Consider the following 21546-nt stretch of genomic DNA (forward strand, 5'->3'; position numbering starts at 1 on the left):
GATTTTGGCCGACTTGGTTAATCGCCCGTAACCATTTGATCTACATACTCGTCGCCATGAAGTTAAGTACGATGTGTACCCATACGTTTATATGTATATTTTTATGAAGCCTAACTAGTTGTGAAATAACCACAGGAAATCCCCCGTTCGGTGGGGGGAAGTGTAATTAGGGTTGCAAGTTGTATGGATCTATTTGCCAAATCTTGTTCGGTGATGATACTAGTTAATGTTAGTATTGTTCACGATGAGTTGTTTCTTATGGGAATTCTGACTCCATGATCAGTTGCAACTTGCAAATGGAGTTTGTTCTTTTGGACAATCAAGTCGGTTAATTGCTTGCTAATGACAATTTTCTTGACTGTGTTCAATTTTTTGCGAATTTTATTCAAGTGTACGGAGCATTCAAATTTAGAATTTCTTCCCGCACCGGGAAGAGAAATCCAACTAAATCATAAATTGTAGTTGAATGCGGTTGAATAGTTGATTATCAAGTAACGATGGTGTGATTTGCGAAAAATGAAATTTGCCTAAATGGATAACCATTGAAGGTTGAGGGTGTAAATGAGCCGACCTACGTAGAATACAAGGCATTAGAGCTTGTCTCAACTTGGCTTGAATAAAATTTTCAAACTCGAGCTTAGCTTGGTTTGGCTTGTTTCTAGACGAAACTTGAGCTTATGGTTGTTTACTCGGCTGAACTCGTTTTAAGAAAGAGTTTAAATTTGAGACCGGCGTGGCTTAGTGAACATTATATTAAGAGAAATATACATTCATAAAGGATTACTTGTCAATCTAGAATTTAATTCAATTTAAAATATAACTTGGAATTGTATCGAGTGGATTTACTACCCTAATTGAAGTAACAGTGAAGCAATAGAGGCACTGCCTACATAGTGGACCTCAAATGTACCTAAAAGTGCAAATAGGCTTGGGTAAAGCTTAAGCCCCGAATAAAAATTGGGTTTAAGTGGGCCGACCAATTCGACGGTGGACTATTTTGCCATGCCCAAAGTGTAACAAGAAGTTAATTGGATGCCGTATAAGATATTCTTTGCGGAGGCATGCTGGTAATATTTTTATTTAACATTTTTGCTATTTTCTTAGTTCTTTTTCTTATCCTATAATGTTGCATCCAAACTATTTATTTTCTATAGTATCTTTAACAATCAAGTTTGACAAAAATCGATTAGATCAGAAATCGTTTAGTTATCTAACAGTGTTATTTAGTTAAACATTAATTTTCAAAGCATTAATCGAACAATTAAACAAATTTTGATTTGGTTGAATTTTTTTACAGAATTGACATTTAAAGGATAAACTAGAAAATAAACAATTTCAATCATCGTGCAATATTCGCACGTAAAAAAAATCTTACAAAAAAGTTGGCTGCAATGTGTATTCTAGAAGCTGAAGAGGCATGTGATGAAAGTAGCCACCACCATTTGATATCATCATCCCTGTCAACCTAGCCGTTGCTCAACGGAATTCATACCCGGCAACAAAATTCAAATATCCGAAAAGCAAAAGAAGAAAAAGCAAAAGCCACATTCACACACCCACTTTTTCCATCACTTCCCACAAATTAAATAAAAAAAGCTACTACCAACCATATAAATTGTGTAATCACTTACCATTATGTTCCTGCATTAATTCAAAATCCAGCAAATGGGTTCCTGCATTAGCAAATGCACACCCAAAAAACACTTCCTGCAAGAATTCAACAATGTCCAAGACAAGTTGATAATTTCACAGCCTCCTCCTAGGATCACCATCCCTCCAATTTCTGCTTCCAACAAAATCTCACCTTGTCCTCAATCCCCTTCCAACTCCACTTCCTCTGCCTCCTCCTTCCCTTGCACCACAAGCACTTCCTACACAAGCGCTTCCTCCTTGAGCTCAGCCTTGTCAAGTGCTTCTTCAGCCTCCAGCTCGAAAATTGATCGGTCTTTCTCCAACGAGTTCTTGTGGTCGTGTTACAAGGAGAACCCGCATGTCATTCGCATTAACTCGATCAAAGATGCAAGCTTTTCGAGATTTTCCCCATCGGCATTGCCGCAAAAGCCTGTTTCTGCCACTGTAGTGAACAAGAAGCCGCTGCCGAACCCTAAAAGGGCAAATGTGTCAGTTACGCCACGGAAGAGAGTGAGATCAAGCTCGCCAACTTCTCTAGGAAGGCAAAAGAGCTTCCGAAAAGAGCCAGAGAGGCCTATGATCTCTGCATATTCACATCCAAGTATAACTTTGAGGTCACCCTCCCCAAGTAGAAGGTTCAACATGCCAATCCCACCAAAAGAATTAAGTCATTTGAGACCTAACGGTGCATTGAATGTTAGGCCTGCAGGCTCATATTGTTGCGCGACGGACCAGCGTGAGGCCGCAACTAAATCCACATCCAAGACTTGTATCGAGCCACACAACCCCAACGCGAATTACAACAATTCGAGCCGGCGACTCCGGCCATGTTTGAACAGCAGAGAAACAGAGATGAGAATTCACAGGATCACCTCTAAAATCGATGAGGTTGCAGCTGGAGAAGCACTGGCTGACTATATGGACTCTCTTCCTGCTGAGGACATTGACAACCCTTTAATTTCTCTTGATTGTTTTATTTTCTTGTAGATTAATATTTTGTGTGCGTGCGCGTGTGTGTGTGTGTGCGTGTGTGTGTGTGTGTGGTCATGCGTATATTTGAAAGGTTGTGAATTTATTCATTTTATGGTTTGGCAATGTGGAAATGATCTACTGGATCATCCAACTAATTAATTCTCTTCTATATATTTATTTGGTTTGGGTTTTTATTTAATTTTATTAGTAGCTTTCATAAAAAATTTGTATCCTTATTTAAACATTTGTTTTAAAGGTAATACGAGGAATATAATTGATGCTTTTTTTTTTTTTGGAGAAAATTGAATGAATTCACTTAAAAGTGAATATATAATCATAATATTAGTTATATTGTTTTTCAGTGCAACAATACACTTACACTAAGGTGAATGATTTGGGCCAACCATAATAATTTGGTAGCGAACTAGTAAAACATAAAATCTTCCACTTACAAGTGAAACAAAATATCACTAGATAGTAGTACTACGTGGCTATGCTATTCAATATGTTAGATAGGGAGAAATATCATCAAACTTTTTAGTTTGGTTGTATTTTCTTTTTAATGTTGAAAAAAAATGCAAGTGGTAGATTGACACACCCCGACCCAGAAAGTCCACTTGGACCCTGAATCGAGCTGTGCTGGTCGACACTTGGAAGGTGACGAAGCCATAAAATGTGATAGTGTATAAAAAGTGAATAAATTTGAATCTAAAAGTGTCTAAGTACCAGAGTGCGCTACGAGTGGGAGCGAACCCATTTCACACGCGATGTCAGAGCATAAGTAAGGTACAATAGTGTGGGTAAGAATCATACCCTCAGAAATATCCATCAATACTAAGATTCGCCACAGATTCTTGTCGATACAAACTCAGCAGCTAAAACCTGGAGGGCACCAAACAGAAGGTGTGAGTAAGCAATAAAACCAAGCTTCCCAAAGTTATTACCTCTCTAAAAGTAATGCCCCTAAATGTAAAACCCGTATCGTTTTCCATAAGACAGTACAACATATATACATATATCCAAACCATACTTAGAAATGACCAAAACCACGGTTTGCCATCAACTCCACCATACATTAATAAGTAGGCCAAATGAACTAAATCAATACAAAGTGATATATCAGTCAGAGTCATCTAAAATGACATGTACAACTTATCCATATCTCATCAATCATGACTAGCATATAAGTCGGAGTCACCTATAGTGACCTGTACGACTTATCCATATTTCATCAATCCTGGCTAGCATATAAGTCGGAGTCACCTATAGTGACCTGTACGACTTATCCATATCTCATCAATCATGGCTAGCATATAAGTCGGAGTCACCTATAATGACCTGTACGACTTATCCATATCTCATCAATCCTGGCTAGCCAATAACTCAATAAGTATACATGCACACGAGTCGGAACCACCTAAAGTGGTCTGTACGACAAGACTGGGTGTAAATAAATACGCTCCAGTGCTACGATCACGTGAAGACTAGGCGAATAATCGCGGGTCACCTACGAGTCGGAACCACCTAAAGTGGTATGTACGACAGGACTGTGCACCTACCTTGAATCCAAGGTGAGCGTAAGGTGCGGGAGGTGAACATCACGTGAAGGACTGTGCCCTGGCCACGGGCGGGAGCACTAACACCGGGGTGCAGGTTTATGAGCTCTCAATGCATCTCAATATAACATGTGGAACTCATGGCAACCAGTACGACAATATCGAAGTTGCCTAACACATAACTGTAGTCATGCTATAACTCAATCGATTCAACTAATACCATAAACTCACATGAACTTACCTGGGTGTCCTGAGTTCACCTTTGCACTTGAAAACATTCCCAATAATTATATGCAAGTAATATACTTATGGATATACCATGATGCAATCTAATACTCAACCATGTCGTAGCATTTTCAATTATAAACAATACAGTGAGAAGTGTACAATCAATAACGTCATACTCCCAAACTACTTATTTTCAGGGATAATTATCCATGACAACCCAATTAACACTAATTTGACAAACTAATTCATAAAACTAAAACTTGCCTTTACCAATTTCCTTCGCATTACTCAATTTCCCAAGCAAGGCTTTTGTCTCAAATATTTTATGGCTACATCTAACGTCTCGTTAGACTGCCTACGTACCCTAGACAGGGATCAAGCCATTCGTAGTTCATATAGGTACTTCAAGCATTCACAATAATTATACGAAGGTGATATACCTAATCAATTTAAAAGTGTCGATAGAACTCTCAACAATATGTACGATAAAAAGGAAAAGATCCACTCACCTGGAGTCCACGCTATTATTCTCTAGCGCACACATCGAGGCGTCTTGAATGATTAGTCCCTGTGACCAATTATCAAATCACATCTCAGAACTCTTATCCGAAGAATACGTAATTCACATAAAACACAACCTCAACGACATTCTAAAATAGTTTGAGACCCATTGACCACAAGTCAACCGTCGATCAAAGATCGACGGTAGGGTTTACAACCCTGTATAACTTGACCCGGAAGATCCGCATGTCAGATTTCCAATCCGCAACTCCCAACGATCCACAATATGTTTCTAGAATAACATATTAAAATTTCATTACGATTCAACGGTCAGATCTCCGCCAATTGCCTAAAACAAGTGGCCGTGAACATTTATTTTACTAACTTACAAATCCAATTCAGGAAGATCCGTAAGTCGGATTCCCAATCCATAAATTCCTATGATCTTTAAATATTACGTATTATAATGTATCCAATTTTGGTGACGATCCAACGGTCGGATCATCGATTCACATTTTTATCAAGTAACGTATCGTAACGAATTTAGGTTCCAACTATCAACCTACGTCATTCAAATGACAAAACTGAATTCAAGACATTTGAAATAGCCTAAAAATAGCATTGGCGGCCCACTGGCCACGCGCCACCGCACGCGCCGCCGCGGATGGCGATCGGCCGCCCCGACTCGCCGGAAAATCCAACTATTTCCAAAAATTCTCAAACTTCACAGAAATGAAGATCTCAGTGAGTGGAGAAACTTTCATACCTGCCACGAAGTCCAAAAGTGGACGGAAGATGGTCAATTTTGCTCACAAAGCCGGCGGGTGCCTAAAACTTCCCGACGTCGATTCGTCGTCTACAGTGGTCCAAAGGGGTCAAGGTTGGTTGGGTTTTGCTCCTGGGATGATGGGTTACAAATCCCAAGTGGTGGCATCGGCCATCGCTTTGCCGATTTGCCGGAAAATCGAAAAGGGTGGCTGGAGCACCATTGATTTTCGTCAACTTTCGTGGCCTCAAACCGCCCCATACCATGGTTAATCAAGGTGGTTCTTGGGTGGATTTTGTAGAGGGGAATGAGAGCTTCAAGATGGTGGTGGTGGCATCGAAAAACTCCACCGGAGTTGGCCGAAATCGGCCTTGGAAAATGGACCCGCGGTGGGTGCGGGTGGATGGGAACCACTTCCTTTTTTTTTTTTTTTTCTTTCCTCCCTCCATTTCTGATTGGGCTTCCCCCACAAAGTGGGGATTTAATTTAAATAAACACTAAACCTTGAATAACCAATTTCGAACGTTCGTAACTATACCGTTATAATCTGGACTCGCAAACGGCTTTCGCCTATACGTTCGTACCAATGAGTACTACGAGGATATGCTAAAAGAATAAGTCTCACATCTCTCAAGTCGATGGTCAACGGAAGTCAAAGTCCTTGCCTCTAGGGCAATTTCGTAAATTCATGCTTTTAAAATAAAATAAAAACGTAAAATTTGGAACGGGTTGTCACATAGATTGTCCTGACAATTAAAATCTTCCTCTTTAACATATTGTGTCAGGTGGTTCAAATCCTTTCCTTTTCTATAGTGTAGATTAGCCCAAGGGAAATTTTATTTGAATCCATGTAACATCTTTCTACACCCATATTATTTGCAATTAAAGAATTAATATCTCTTTAAACCCAAATTTATCACCTAAACTACCCTTCCAAACCCAATTCAAAGCATACAATTATTTTTACACCCATTTATAAAATAAAATCTCAAATTAAATTGGATCTAACAAAAAAAAAAAAAAAAAAAATCCCCTTATAGCTAACTAGCTTGAATTTGGGTACATATCAAAATGTTCTATATATTATTGGCTTATTGAATGTTAATAATTTGAAAAACCGATCAGTTTTTCACTTGAACTGTTCCAAAATTTTCTTGAAAGTTCCCTTCTTCACAATTCGAAGCTCAAGAGGCCAGATCGAATTGCTTCTCCTGGAGACCACATAGCCATGATCCAAATTTGATTCATCCATTTCTCTACAACATTCACCCAGAACTCTCTCGTCAACTTATCCTTTGATCTCCCAGTATATTATGTAGTGGCCTGGTTTTGGGACATCAAATCTGCATGGCTTGTGAAATCGATCAGCTCGGCTTTCGACCATCTCAATAGTTTAGATCCCTTATGGACCACCATTTGAAGGTTCTTTTCAGTGTTTTTGTCTATGTTTATTGTCAGTATTGATAGTGTTTTGTAAAAATGGTGATTTGGTATGGTAGGGTTTGATTATTAGGAGTGCATTTATTGATAAATTTTAGTTTTAATGTTAATTTCATTTTATACTTGATGGTAATTATGCAATAGGGTAAAAAAGATAATTTTCATTTACAATTTAAGTTGAATATAGAAAAAAAATTATGTGAGTTCAAATAAAATTTGCCTTAGTCTAAAATATCCCTTGTAATCAAGATGTTGGGAAAAAATAACTGAAAGAAAAGGCTATCAATATGTTCATGGGCCTTTCTTTTTCTGAGTTTCATTTTGGGCATTGGATTGGACATGGAAAATTGAGAGGAAGTTCCTTCACGGACTGTTTTGCACCTTGGTTTTGTTTTGAGAGACGAATCTGTTGGAAAATTTATTATTATTATTATTATATTAAATTTATTAATTGAATGAAAATTAGAAGCAGAGTGTTTTGGTAGAAAGATGTGCCTATTCAAATGAAGAGTTGTAACTTTTTATTCTTCATAAATAGTCACATATTTTCCAAAGATGTATCTCAAATTCTATAAATAGGGAAGCCTCTTATAAACATAAAACAACTTTTAATCATACATATATTCATACATATAGTGCACTAAATATTAGAGAGTCTCACGAAGTCCATATGAGAGAGTTTTCAACACAATATGAGCCTTGTGATCTGGAGTGCTACTATTACATGGATGTGATCGTTGTATCTTGGGAGACAAGTGTCGATCAACCATGAGTACCATAGTGGGGCATAAAATTGTCTTAATAACACAAGGTCTAACACTTTCCTTGACCGTGTTTCCAGTTTTTTTAATCCATTATCTCATGTTCATTTAACATTAGTTACCCATATGCATGCATTACTTTGATATATAATTGCATGAATTGTTTCTTAATTTTCTATGTGATTTAATATAACAATTAGACTCTATTTCTTCCAACAGAATTAAAATGACGTGCGACTGAATTTGTTTTTAATGCATAAATTTAACAACTCATAAGATGCTACAAAGTGAGATTGACTCTGAGTTTATCTATGCTATCAATCAAAGTCCAAACACATCAAAATTTCCATCTTCAATTGTTGACGTTGGATTGATCCGTTCGAATCCCTCCATAATTGTCTCAAAAATTCCATCAACCCTAAATTTTGACACTGTTTCAGGCTTTCAGCCAAAAAAAAAAAACTAAACAAAGGAAGGACAGGTAGGCCATAGATATGAGAGATATTGTGTCCTTGAGAAAAACAAGAATGTCGAGTTCACGTGACACCGTTTTGATATATATTGCTACAAATCAAAAGGATTAAATAAAAACAAGATATCCCTGTCGGCTGGAAGAACTTCATCTTCTGTTTAGCAAGTCAATTACATTAACATTTCTTGAGATTTATTAATTTTTCACATAATTCACTCATGTTTGAGTCATTAAATTAATACCTTCTCAGATTTTAATTCCCCTTCATATAATAATCCATTGAGTAAAAAAAAATTTAGTTATAAATTTACTAATTTACCCTTACAAGTAAAGAAAAGCTCAATTTTTTGTTGAATAAGAAAATCTTTATAAATATATAGAAAAAAAAGATATGAAATTAAAACATTATATATTAAAAAACAAAAAAAAATTTAGAAATCAAAACGTTAGAGGTAAGGACGACATAGTTGTTTATCTCGCCAAGCTCGTTAATTTGGTTTTCACCGGTGTCGTTGTGTCCAACCAGCCTATACGGTTTATGTGTAGGTTTTAGTAAATTGAATTTGAGATTGAATTTGGATTCTTTGTATCCACTCAAATGAAAAATTAGAGCGACAACTCAGAGCTTCATCGTCTTGGAAGGCCCCAAGGAATCAATAGTAGAATTAAATTACAATGCAAAAACCCTCGGGTTGATGTTGCGATCATTGCCGTATTGTCCTTTTCTTAATTTTTAATGTTTTATAATTTGTTTATATATAATTATAAAGCTTTTCTTTATTAGTTTCAAGTAATTAATAAGCGGGTCGTTAAGTAATTTACAAGCAAATTTTTTACTCAAGGGGTTAGATGACAAGGGAATTAAAACCCAAGGGATGTTAGTGTAATGTCTCAAGAGTTAGGGATTTTGTGAAAACTCAATAAACCTCAGAGAATGTTAGTATAATTAACCCTTTGTTTAGCATTTGCTATTTTCTAATGAAAAATTTTGAGGAAAATAAAGGCTAATTAAGCTACCTAACCATGGATTCTTGATGCAGTTTAGGGTTAGTCATACGGACGATGTAACGTTTTCAACCTTAAATTATTCAACGGGTGTGTGAATTTCAGTTTGAAAATGTGACTTACCCTTTAAAATTCAATTTTCTTTATTTAAAAACCACAAGTATTCTTCTCTAACACTAACTAAGCAAATTCATTAATTAAATTTAATTTCACCCAATTTCTATTTTCGGTTGCCTAAAATGCCCCTAATGATGAGGGGAACCAAGCACATGAGTTTTAGTGGCGGTGTCCATTGTGTTTACTTCAATTTTGTTATTTCTTATCTAATTAATGTGAACTATATGTAGTTATTTCAAATATATTGTATCTAAATTACATATTAATGAAATCTTCTTTATCAATAAAAAAGGGGTGAAAAGACATTTTTATCTTTTATCACAACAAAAAAGTTAAGGACAGTAACGTAATTTTGCAACATAAAATTTTACTTTTTTTGGTTTAAACCTCGCCTATAGGTGATTCTATCATCTTTAATTTTTTTTTAAATAAAAAATAAACCTCCCTCTATCTCTCCTCCACGTTGTCACATCCCGGCTTGGGCGGGACCACTTCCCCGGCCCGACTCCACCGTAGCACGATATTGTCCACTTTGGGCCCCAAGCACACCCTCACGGTTTTGTTTCTGGGAACTCACACAAGAACTTCCCAGTGGGTCACCCATCCACGTTGTCACATCCCGGCTTGGGCGGGACCACTTCCCCGGCCCGACTCCACCGTAGCACGATATTGTCCGCTTTGGGCCCCAAGCACACCCTCATGGTTTTGTTTCTGGGAACTCACACAAGAACTTCCCAGTGGGTCACCCATCATGGGATTGCTCTCGCACGCTACTCGCTTAACTTCGGAGTTCCCACGGAACCCGAAGCCAGTGAGCTCCCAAAATGCCTCGTGCTAGGTAGGGATGTGAATATACATTTAAGGATCACTCCCCTGGGCGATGTGGGATGTTACACACGTTATGTCTCTCTGCCTCTATCCTTCAATTTTAAGAACAAAAATGAAAAATTTCACATACATTTTGTGTGTGGGCATATACTAGTTTATATAAAACTAATCTCTTGCCACACACGTTGACTTTTTTATTTTTTATTTGAAAAAATAGAAAAACAAAATAATAATATATTTTAGAAAATAATAAAGTTAGTTACTAACTGTAACATCCCACATCGCCCAGGGGAGTGATCCTTAAATGTATATTCCCATCCCTACCTAGCACGAGGCCTTTTGGGAGCTCACTAGCTTCGGGTTCCGTAGGAACTCCGAAGTTAAGCGAGAATGGGGCTAGAGCAATCCCATGATGGGTGACCCACTGGGAAGTTGCTCGTGAGTTCCCAAAAACAAAACCGTGAGGGAATGGTAAGCCCAAAGCGGACAATATCGTGCTACGGTGGTGGAGCAGGCCCGGGAAGTGATCCGCCCCGGGTCAGGATGTGACACTAACTAATCCATGGGGTTCTTTTTTTGTAAATTATTTACTTTATTTGAAAATTTAATGGGAAATGGGCAATTTTGGAATTATGAACGTTTCACCATTTTTGCCTTCTCCCTTTATATTTACTATACTAGTATATGCCCATACATAAAATGTGTGTGAAATTTTTCATTTTTATTTTAAAATGGAAGGAAAGAGGAAGAGAGAGACAAAACGTGAGGGTGGGAAGAGAGGGAGAGAGGTTTATTTTTTATTTTTTAAAAAATTAGAGATGATAGAATCACTTGTAGGTGAGGCTTAAACAAAAAAAAACAAAATTTTGTTTTGTGAAATTACGTTATTGTCCTTAAATTTTTTGTTGTGATAGAAGACAAAAATGTCTCTTCACCCTCTTTTAGTTGACAAAGAGGGTTTCATTAATATGTAGTTTAGATATAGATAAAATACATTGTATTTTGTAACAAAATTAGAGCTCGTTTGGAAGTGCTTTTAAATGACTGAAAGCGTTTGTGGTGAAAATATTTTTGAAACAAATTCTTAGTAAAAATTCAAGTGAGTCCTGGAAAAACACTCGAAGTGTTTTCTGCAAATAGAACCAAGTGCTTCTTCCAAAAAATACTTAAAGTGCCCTTGGAAACCAAAATCAATTTAACCAAAAGTGGTTTTAGTCATTTAGAAAGCACTTACAAACGAGCCCTAAATGATTTCGTGTGTTTTGGTAAGAGAAATTTACCCTACATGTAGGTATACAAAGGATAAACCCAAACAAATATATTTGTATTAAGATGTTTTAACCAACTCTTACTGTGTTCAATGTACATGCCACATACAATACACCCAACTCATTACTGTGTTCATTGTCTATCGTATTTACTTCTCAATTTGGTTTACTTCCCAAATACATGAGTTTTAGTGGCGGTTGTCTATCGTGTTTACTTCTATATTTCATTATTTCTTATCTAATTAATGTGAAGTACATTGTATTTATAAAATAAAATACAAAATTAGTAAGGGCGGACCCATTAAGGAGCAAGGGGGTCAGCCGACCCTTTGAACTTTGGTGAATCTCCATAGATGACTTGGGTGCTGCCCCTTTAAAGGTTGGAGTTGCTGTTCATACATGCTCTCCAACTAGTTGATAAATTTTAAGATTATTTTATGTGTAAGAAATGTTCGTGAATTTTTACATGTGGCCTTTCGAATTATTTTTCCTAGATCCGCCATAGAAAATTAGTAAACGATTTCTTGTGTTTTGGTAAGAGAAATTTACCATACGATGTTTTAATCAAATTCATTATTGTGTTCAATGTACACCCAACTCATTATTGTGTTCATTTTATTTATGGAAAAGGATCCAACCTCTATATTTTCTTTAAAATCAATCTTCCAAATACGCTCGTTACGTACCAAAAAAAATTACTGATAAGATTCAGTGTTTTGGCAACGAAATACAGATCGTTCATTCAGCCAAATATTTCCTTTGAAATCAATTTCCAAATATAATCGTGTATACACACGAACGTTGGCTGTCCAAATACCAGACCCCAAGTTTCTTTCCCCACCCTTTGGAACACTCCTCTTATGAATTCTATATAAATTGGAACCTATCTTGGCCTATTCTCACAATTGTTCGTGTCTCCTTAGCCGAAAAAGAAAATTGTCCGTGTCCTACAATACCAAACTATGGATTCGAGTGCCTCAGTTCTCTTGTCCTCTCCATCAAAGCTCGAAAACCATCAGGAAACCAATGGCCATATCCAAAAGGGAGGTATTGCTCCTTTCATTGACTCATCATATTTGCAAAAACAATCCCATGTCCCCACTGGTTTCATTTGGCCTGAACGACACTTGGTTGCTGCTCTTGAGGAGCTCAATGAACCATTGGTGGATCTTGAGGGTTTCTTCAAGGGTGATGCTGTGGCAACCGAGCATGCTGCCAAGCTCATTAGGGCATCTTGCTTGAGCCATGGTTTTTTCCAAGTGACCAACCACGGCGTTGATCCAAATCTCCTCAAACTCGCTGATGATCACATGGATCATTTCTTCAAGCTCCCCGTCGAAGAGAAAGCAAAGGTGAAAAGGGTACCTGGTAGCCCTTGGGGTTATTCTGGGTCTCATGCTGATCGATTCTCAACCAATTTGCCATGGAAGGAAACTTTGTCTTTTGGTTTCCAAGCGAATGGCACCGACACAGTTGTGGCGGATTTCTTCAAGTCCAAACTAGGCGAAGATTTTGAACAAACAGGGTAAGTCTTATTTATAAATGGTACATGATCAGTAGTGCTACATGACTCACACTAATTACGTTTGTTTTTCTTACACGTGTGGGCAGCATTTTCTAAATAGTATTTTTATAAACAAGCTGGACGTGTTTAATTTAGTGTTTGCAAACAAATTAAACACAAGTTAATTTAAAAGTACACAAAATATTATAAACACTACTCTTAATTTGCTTCCTAATTTGTTTTATATAGGCTGGTCTATCAAAAGTACTGTGAATCAATGAATGTTTTGGCTCTTTCAATAATGGAACTGCTTGCAATCAGCTTGGGAGTGGATCGGATGCATTACAGAGAATTCTTTGAAGATGCTCACTCAATCATGAGGTGCAACTTCTACCCGACTTGCCAAGAGCCAAGTCTTTCTCTCGGAACCGGACCTCATTGTGATCCAACATCCTTGACCATACTCAATCAAGACCAAGTTGGAGGGCTTGATGTGTTTGTCAACAAGAAGTGGCATTCGGTTCGACCGATTCAAGGTGCCCTAGTCATCAACATTGGTGATACCTTCTCGGTACGCATACATGCCCTTATAATTGATAAGGAATATTTAGGATAGTAATTATGCTTGAGTAATATTGGTTTCCCCACCAAGTTTGTACGTGGCACCACTATGGTTTCATAGATTAATCAATTTTAGGAAAAAAAACTGTGGCCACTCCAACAAAAAGAAAAAAACAAGGTGTCTTTCCATCAATGTTCCAGATTATGGATATTAGGAATTCTTGACGTACAAGAATAGTAAAGGATTGATAGGGGGGCTGGGTTAGTGTTAACAGAAAATACAAGAATCCTAGTGGCTAGTGGCCGGCCCCCATTAGCATTTGTACAATCTGCGGTTTTGTTGCACACGCGTAAACACATGCATATTTTTGGTGCAAATATTAGGGTTTTGTATGTGTATATTCTAGAAAAAAAAAAACCAAATTAATGAGTCTCAATGTATGGCATGGCAGACAAGCAATGAGTACTCAAAGCCACTGGGAACAGGTAGTGTCATGATGCATATGTTGAGAGTATTGAAGAATGCAATGAAAATAATAATCAATGCCCCATCAATTAACATTATCAAGTAATTGTTTGTGTATAAATTGTTCCCTGCATGCACAGATATACTATATATGTATATATATATATATATATATATTTTTTTTTTTTTTTTTTGTCAAACGATAAATTTGGTTAAATTAATTAGGAGCTGACATGATTCAAAATCAGACCGTAACACAAGGATTTAACACATTTTCACCGTGGTAAAGGGCCAACTTGCACTACATATTTTGTTCTCATAAAGTTGAATAGTGCGATTACCAATAATTGAATCCAAATCCTCACCGGATCCTCTTTGTGAGGATTCAAGGGATCTGTGAATCGTGTCCATTCATCGTACATCGTGCGATCAGAAATCATTTTAAAATTTTTTGTTTAAAATTAAATAAAAACAGTACCTGATAAAAATTGATTGCACGATGTACAATGAACGGACAATATTCACGGATCCCTAAGATTCTCACCAAAAGGATCTGGAGAGGATCCTGTTGGCCAATAATTATATAGTTTACTAATTTATTAATTAATTAATCAATATTTTAATTATGTTTGTATATAGGCATTATCGAATGGGAAATACAAGAGTTGCTTGCATAGGGCAACGGTGAACAGGCACAAGGAGAGGAGATCGTTGGCGTTCTTTTTGTGCCCAATGGATGACAAGGTTGTGAAGCCCCCCGAGGATCTTCTGCGCAAAGAACAAGAGACAAGAAAATACCCGGATTTCACATGGTCAGATTTGCTCCGATTCACTCAATGCCATTACAGGGCTGATGAAGCTACCCTCCAAAACTTCACCAATTGGTTCCTATCTGAATCCAACTCCACCAATTAAAATATATCTCTAGCTAGCTAGCAATGGAGTAGTACACAGTTGAAGTTCTCTGGTTCTCTAGTTCTATGAGAGGGTGCGCGCTCATGTAAGAGAGTGATATTTTTATATTAAACAGTGTACACAGTTGATCGAGTTGTAAGGGTACTTAACCAATTATTGGTTAAGTAGCTAGCTAGTTTCAATAATAAATATTAATAATCTTAGTTATCAATGAATGCTCATTTTTAATTGTATTACCATATGCATGCAGGAGTTCTTCTTTTCCTTTCTCTCTGTTTTTGCCTTGTAAATATCTCATAGTTTGACTCATCACAGTCGGGTTAGGTAAGAATCAGATGTAGTGTTAGTCCCTTTAGTTACACACTGACGTTGACGGTGACAGCAAATCTCCAAAGACAAAACGGTCGTATATAATCTAACTCTAGCAAGAATCACAAAAGGAGATAAAAGATTGCCTCCATGTCTCTATTTGAATGTACCTACACCGTCGTACATGTCATTTAGTTATCTTTTGATTTATTTAATTTAACCGATAGATAAAAGAGGAGAGCGTAACAGATGAAAATGAGAATGCATAAGTTACTCGTCAGTTAAATATGTTTTCACGATTTCGAGGGAATCCACTTGTACATTTTACTGGGACATGCAAAGCTTCACGAAAAAATAAAAACCCTGACACGAGGCTTTTTTTTTTTTTTTTCCTTTGCAATATAGGACAACCAAGATGGACGTCCCAAGGAGGAAACAAATAAATTTGTTAGGAGCCAAAGCTACGGACAACCAAAACTCCCTTTAGTCTCAACTCAGATGGTCTTCAGCTAGAGACCAACCAACCACATTTGTTGGGATCGAAAGGAGATAGAAGGACTGCAGAGGTAGGTCTATAAATCTGTATGCGCGTGTTTTAAGTATTCAAATGTTTGTGTTTAGTAAGTTAAAACTATCATGCTTCAACTTGTACTTTTGTAGTTTATAACAACTATTTTCCCAACGAGTAATGCAAGCATTGGCAGATTATATATTATATGTTTCCATATATATGTTGATCAACACAAAAATATGTTTATGTTGTCAAAATGTGAATATAAACCACATAGAATCTAGCTTTCTTTTAACTGAAATAACTCAAAATCTCAGTTAATGGAGAGTTAACCTATTTAGATATTTAGAATTTAGATGATTGATCCAAAAGTAGGTGGTGGGGTTGTTTTACCAAATGATCATATCGAAGAAAGTCTTAAAAGCAAATTAAAGAAAACGAGACAAAACTGGAACATCTCCAAGTGTGAATGATCTTGTTAATTAATAAAGCTCTGTTGGAGAAGATAACAATTTACCGCAATTCAAGTTCAATGTGTTTAGCTCGTTAAATAATTATTTCGTTTTTAGTTTTTACTTTTGTTTTAGTGTAATAAAGAAAAAGGTAAGGAAAATGAGAGTCGAAGAAGAGTGGATGAATGATATTACGAAAAAGACAAAAGCAAAACTAAAAAGATGAAAACTAAACCAACAGCAAAAAATTGTTTTAAATTGTTTTCACTTTCAATTAGTTTTTCTTTTGTTGTACTAAAAAAAATAGTTTTTGTTTTGTTCACTCTTCTTTCTTTTCCTATCTCCCATCACCTTTCGTCATCCCTTCCCCCTCTATATATTTTCCTCATATCTCATAAACAAAAAGTCAAAACAAAAAACTACAAGCAAAAAATGGTTATTAAAACGTCTCATGTTTTGTACTTGGTAGGAAATACATAATGCATGCATTTATAAATTGGACCCCTTAATTATGTTTATGTTTATGTTTGCCGATCGATACAAAAATATACATGTTAGTCCGTGTTTCAATGAAGATGAAAATCCTAGCTCGGCCCCCACCGATGGCTATACAAGTATTGATCCCCTTATAAGTGGACTAATATTATATTCCCCATTGAAAACAACTTGGTTCTAGAAGTGGTGCAATATTGGATAAGCTAACAAGTAGTAGTACGTACAAATAAACGCAAATTATGGACTGATCAATCGGGCCAATATTTAAGCAATGTCAATAATTCAGAGGCCACTAACAGCTACGATTTTGGTTCTTTAAAAGAAGGGCAGCAACGTGCATGATTTCATTTCTGTCTAGCAGGTTTGCCAGCAGGTTGGACAAATATTTGGGACCCTTGGTATCGAATTTTCCCAGCAGAGGTGTAATCAGAAATTTCCTAAAGTCATCGATTTGTTCTACATTTCTCTAGATTGATCCCGACTCTTATTACAGCAGTTTTCGATTGAATTGAAATACTGAAATTTTGGATAAAGAAATTTACACAGATTGCACAGGTGAAGTGATTAACCTTTTAGATGAAGCATGTGCATCAGATTATATTAACGTCACATTCGAAAGAAGGGACCAAGTTTTGTTTTTCTTTCTTGTTTTTTTATTTTTTTATTTTTTATTTTTTTAGTCCGGAGGGACAAAGATTGTTAACGGAGTAAAACAGAAGGACCAAATTGGTCAAATATTTGAGCAAAGCAAAAAGATAAAATTGGTATTTAACTGAGAAGATATGTAATTAAGTAGTTAATATATATTTTCCGTGCAAAGATATATATTTAACCTTGTTTTTGGAGGCACTCAAAAGTTTCAAATTTTGTTGGTTGACAACAGGGCATAAGCCCGAAAGAAAAGGAAAAATTACATAATAATATTATGAGGCCACAAGACCTCACTTATATCTATAACTAGCAACTGACGACAAGAAGGAAGAGCTTACGAATTTCACAAGATCAACTTTGGTGCATAAGGGTACAACAATTCAGTACTAAACTTCCTAGAAGGTGATTATCCACTTTTGCATTTGAAATCAATTGTACTACAAGCACATAAGATCTCACCTCGACCAAGATTAGAACAAAAGCCATAAAACTACCTCGACGAGTTTCTGAGGTCACCACCAGCATCGATGAAATTGGCCACCCCCTGTGACGCCCATAACATTAAGCTTTATCCAACCCTCAGGAGGAGATTCCCAATAAAGAAAAACATGTGTTCGAATGGGCGTTATGGAGGAAACCATCTTCCTTTGAAGCCAATCTTTCAAGTAGGCAATAATAACAGATTTGGATCATTATGAAGAGCAAAATCCTATTAAAAAATACTTTAATTTGTTTCGCCAGGGCAACAAGAACCAACAAGTGATACAAAAAATAAGCCTCTATTCCAGATTATCCAAGACTAATGTTTTGGAAGAGAAATTATTTTGGAATCAATTAGTAGTACATGCATCAGTAAAAATTGATCAGGAAACAGGAAAACTTCTCCAAAGACGTGAATAATTGGTACAAAAGCAACATCATATCTGCTGCTATGAAGAATCTGTAGCCAAACTCGTTGAGCATTGGTTAATAATTTGTCTAGCAACACAAAACAAGGAAAAGAGAGCACTTTAGGAGGAAGATGCAACTTTCAGATAAAGCTTCATCGTCACTTGGTATTCATATTAGCACTTAGATCTAACACATAGGCAAACTTCACAATTAAATTACTATCACTAATTGATCCCTATATACAATTGTCTGATGAGCCACCAATTTTATCCACAAGTATTATTAAAGCACTAGGCAAGTCTTTGGAGAAACTTCATATTTTTCTGCCAATGAGGTGTTGTGCCTAAAGAAAAAACTTAAGAGAGTGCTTTAACGCCCACAAATATTTCTATAAGCCTAAGGTCATAATTATATGGGAGTTTTAACGAAACATTTCCGGTACTGTTCATTTTTAACGAAAATGATATTTTTACTCTAAAAAGTCACTTCTGGTACTATTCATTTACGACGCCTTTTTATCATTTTGATTAAAACTTAAAATTTTCAAATTATTTTCATTAGTTTTCTTTAACTTTATATGTTTTGCCAACCAATCAAAGTACAGATGTTCAGCCCACCTAATATTTGTTTTAGGCTTAATTGTTTGTACGTTCCATTTTTCTCCTTGAAATTGCAACTTTGTGAGTTTATTTTTTTGTTTTCACTGATTTTGTCATGTCATCCATTTCATAAAGTTGGTCAAGAAAATGGTTAAATTAGCTGATGTGAAACTGACCAAAAAACCAATGTTTTTACTTTGACACATGAACTTATTATTCTAGGTCGGAACAAGTTGATAGGATCCTTTTTTTACATCTTCATGTCTCCTAAGAACATATTATGTACAATATGGTGCAAAGTGAGTGACACAGCCCGACCCGGAATGTCCACTAGGACTTCGAATCGAGTTGTACTGGTCGACACCCGAAAGGTGACGAAGCCAAAAAGTGCAATGATGATAAAAAAAAAATATGAATTAATTTGAACTTAAGAGTGTCTAAATACCAGAAGGCGCTGTGAGCGGGAATGGGCATGGTCGGGGTCCAAAGCGGACAATATCGCGTTACGGTAGTGAAGTGGGCCTGGGATGTGACAGTGAGTACATCTATTTTGTTTTTTTTTTGTTTTTGTTTTTTTTTGTTTTTTTTAGTTTTGACAAAAAAATGACATTTTTTTCAATTATTAATTTTTTTAATTTGGAGAGTAATTCGCACCATAAACTTGCAAAGATGATAGACGCAACAGATTCTACACTAAAGCACACATAAAATCATCCTTAAAATAAAAGATCACATCAATTCAGCGAACGAGATGGAAACCACTAATGAACTCATTTCACACTAACTACATTGTTTGTAGTCTTGCAGATAGATAATTCCCTTTATGAACTCATATATTTAACTAAGATAATTCCCTTTCGACTCTAGCCACCCACATACATTTTATATAAAATATGATTCATTGCTCTAAATCCTTTTTATTTTTGTATATGGCTGGTTCTTCAAACAATTCCAAAAGCCAAATTTTTGTTCTGGTAATTCTGTCTCGCGTGCTTCATAACAAGTGTTTACTTTAGAGGGTTGTTGACTTCCTCCAATAATGGTTGGTAACTTGGGTTAAGTTAAATATAGTAATAGTGCTTCCTCTTGATAAATTGGTAGTCTCGATCCTTTTAGAGAACCAGTTACATTTTCTATTTTATTATATTAGCGGCTCCAAACATCTGAATTCATTACAGTATTTGTTGTATTGTCTATGATTTTCATACAAATCATGGTATGTGAATCTTCTTTGGGTTTATCTTGGAACGTCAATTAATTTTAAAGTTTATTTATATACAACAATTAAACTTTATCCTACTAAGTACGATCAACTGTATGAATTCTAAAATGTTATTACGCTCAGTTTTACGCAAAATATTTTGTTAACTCAAAGTATTCCATATCTTTTATTATAGTTTATTTCAAAGTCTTCCTAGGTCTTTTTTACCCCTTTTACCCTTAGCTTCCCTTGCATAGCCGCATCTTCTAACCCAAACATATATAGGTCTTCGGTTCAAGTGTCTAAATCATCATAACCAATTTTCTCTCATTTTGTCTTTAATTACGACCACTCCTACTTTAACTCATATATCTTCGTTCTTAATCCTATCATTTCTTGTGTGCTCACACATCTAACAAAGCATCCTTATCTCCATTGCATTTTCCTTCATACTCCTAATCCAATTGTGACATCTCATCTCGAAATTTATTGTATTTTATTCTTAGTAGTAGTAAAATTATCAGAATGCTCATGAGATGCCACGTAGGCCTTCCATGCAGACCTCAACTTTCCTTTCACTTTTTTACCCTTATTTTACTATTTTTGAATAGTGCTTATTTTTGCGAACGTGTGAACATAAGCAGAACTTAATTCGGAATTGTGACGAACCAGTTATGTTCGAAACTATGTAAAAGGGAATTGTTATTAGCACTTCAAAAATCTCATTTACACTCTAAATTTTTTATATTAAAAAAGAAAAAAATACTTATGAAGAGTGTAGAATAAGATTTTTGACATGCTAATAACATTTTTAACGTAAAATTACCGGGATAATTTGAAAACTTGAACCGTGGCTTGTTGCAGTAGGCTGCCCTGGTCTTGTCTATCTGATGACCCTGGTGCAGACTAAATGCATGCATGGGTTTGAAAAATTCAACATCACATGGGTTGTGGACAAGTGTGTTATTAAAATAATATTTCTTCTGTTGAAAACCCACACTTGTTCCATCACACACGTGACCATAGTTTTCTTCCTTTTCGGCCGGTCTCTTATTTTCTCTCCCGTTGCTTTCTTTCTTCAAAAACCGATCCCCTATCCAAATAAACTGAGTTTTTTTAAACAAAAGATTCGTGAAGTTAAAAATTATAATTGAATCAAATTTCAATAATACGAATATTTTGCTCAATAAATTCAGTTTATTTGGAGCCGGAAGGATCCGATTCCCTCTCTCCCCTCCCTCACGTCGCATCTCTCACTATTTCCCTTTTCACTTCACAACTCTCTCTCTCTCTCTCTCTCTCTCTCTACCCACTCACTCAACAATTAATTTCCACTTTCATTTCACTCATCTCTCTCAACCTCTCTCATTGCACTCCCTCATTTTTCTGAAAACCTCACTCTCTCTAAACCCGAGAGAAGAGAGCTCTCACTCTCCCACTTACCT

At 36.2% G+C, this 21546-nt stretch overlaps 2 protein-coding genes across 2 annotated transcripts; both read left to right on the forward strand.

Moving 5' to 3' along the window:
* The first annotated feature begins 1362 nt into the window (after window positions 1-1362).
* LOC137724778 (uncharacterized) lies at window positions 1363-2859 on the forward strand. Its single transcript, XM_068463478.1, has one exon. The coding sequence runs from the start codon at window positions 1666-1668 to the stop codon at window positions 2617-2619; it is 954 nt and encodes a 317-aa protein (XP_068319579.1). The 5' UTR covers window positions 1363-1665; the 3' UTR covers window positions 2620-2859.
* Window positions 2860-12508: 9649 nt separating this feature from the next.
* Window positions 12509-14992, forward strand: LOC137729122 (gibberellin 20 oxidase 2-like). The gene is made up of 3 exons (XM_068467957.1): window positions 12509-13071; window positions 13300-13621; window positions 14717-14992. Exons 1-3 carry the CDS (start codon window positions 12509-12511, stop codon window positions 14990-14992), a joined length of 1161 nt encoding a protein of 386 aa, XP_068324058.1.
* The last annotated feature ends 6554 nt before the right edge of the window (window positions 14993-21546 follow it).

This window comes from Pyrus communis, chromosome 1 (assembly GCF_963583255.1).
Source record: "Pyrus communis chromosome 1, drPyrComm1.1, whole genome shotgun sequence".
In the NCBI taxonomy this organism is placed as follows: domain Eukaryota; kingdom Viridiplantae; phylum Streptophyta; class Magnoliopsida; order Rosales; family Rosaceae; genus Pyrus; species Pyrus communis.

What these genes read in the sequence shown, in the direction of transcription:
- LOC137724778 (XM_068463478.1), top strand. Translation starts at nt 1,666, where the DNA reads ATGGGTTCCTGCATTAGCAAATGCACACCCAAAAAACACTTCCTGCAA.
- LOC137729122 (XM_068467957.1), top strand. Translation starts at nt 12,509, where the DNA reads ATGGATTCGAGTGCCTCAGTTCTCTTGTCCTCTCCATCAAAGCTCGAA. An exon ending in GAAGATTTTGAACAAACAGG is followed by an intron (nt 13,072 to 13,299) that starts GTAAGTCTTATT and finishes TGTTTTATATAG; the next exon opens with GCTGGTCTATCAAAAGTACT. An exon ending in ACATTGGTGATACCTTCTCG is followed by an intron (nt 13,622 to 14,716) that starts GTACGCATACAT and finishes GTTTGTATATAG; the next exon opens with GCATTATCGAATGGGAAATA.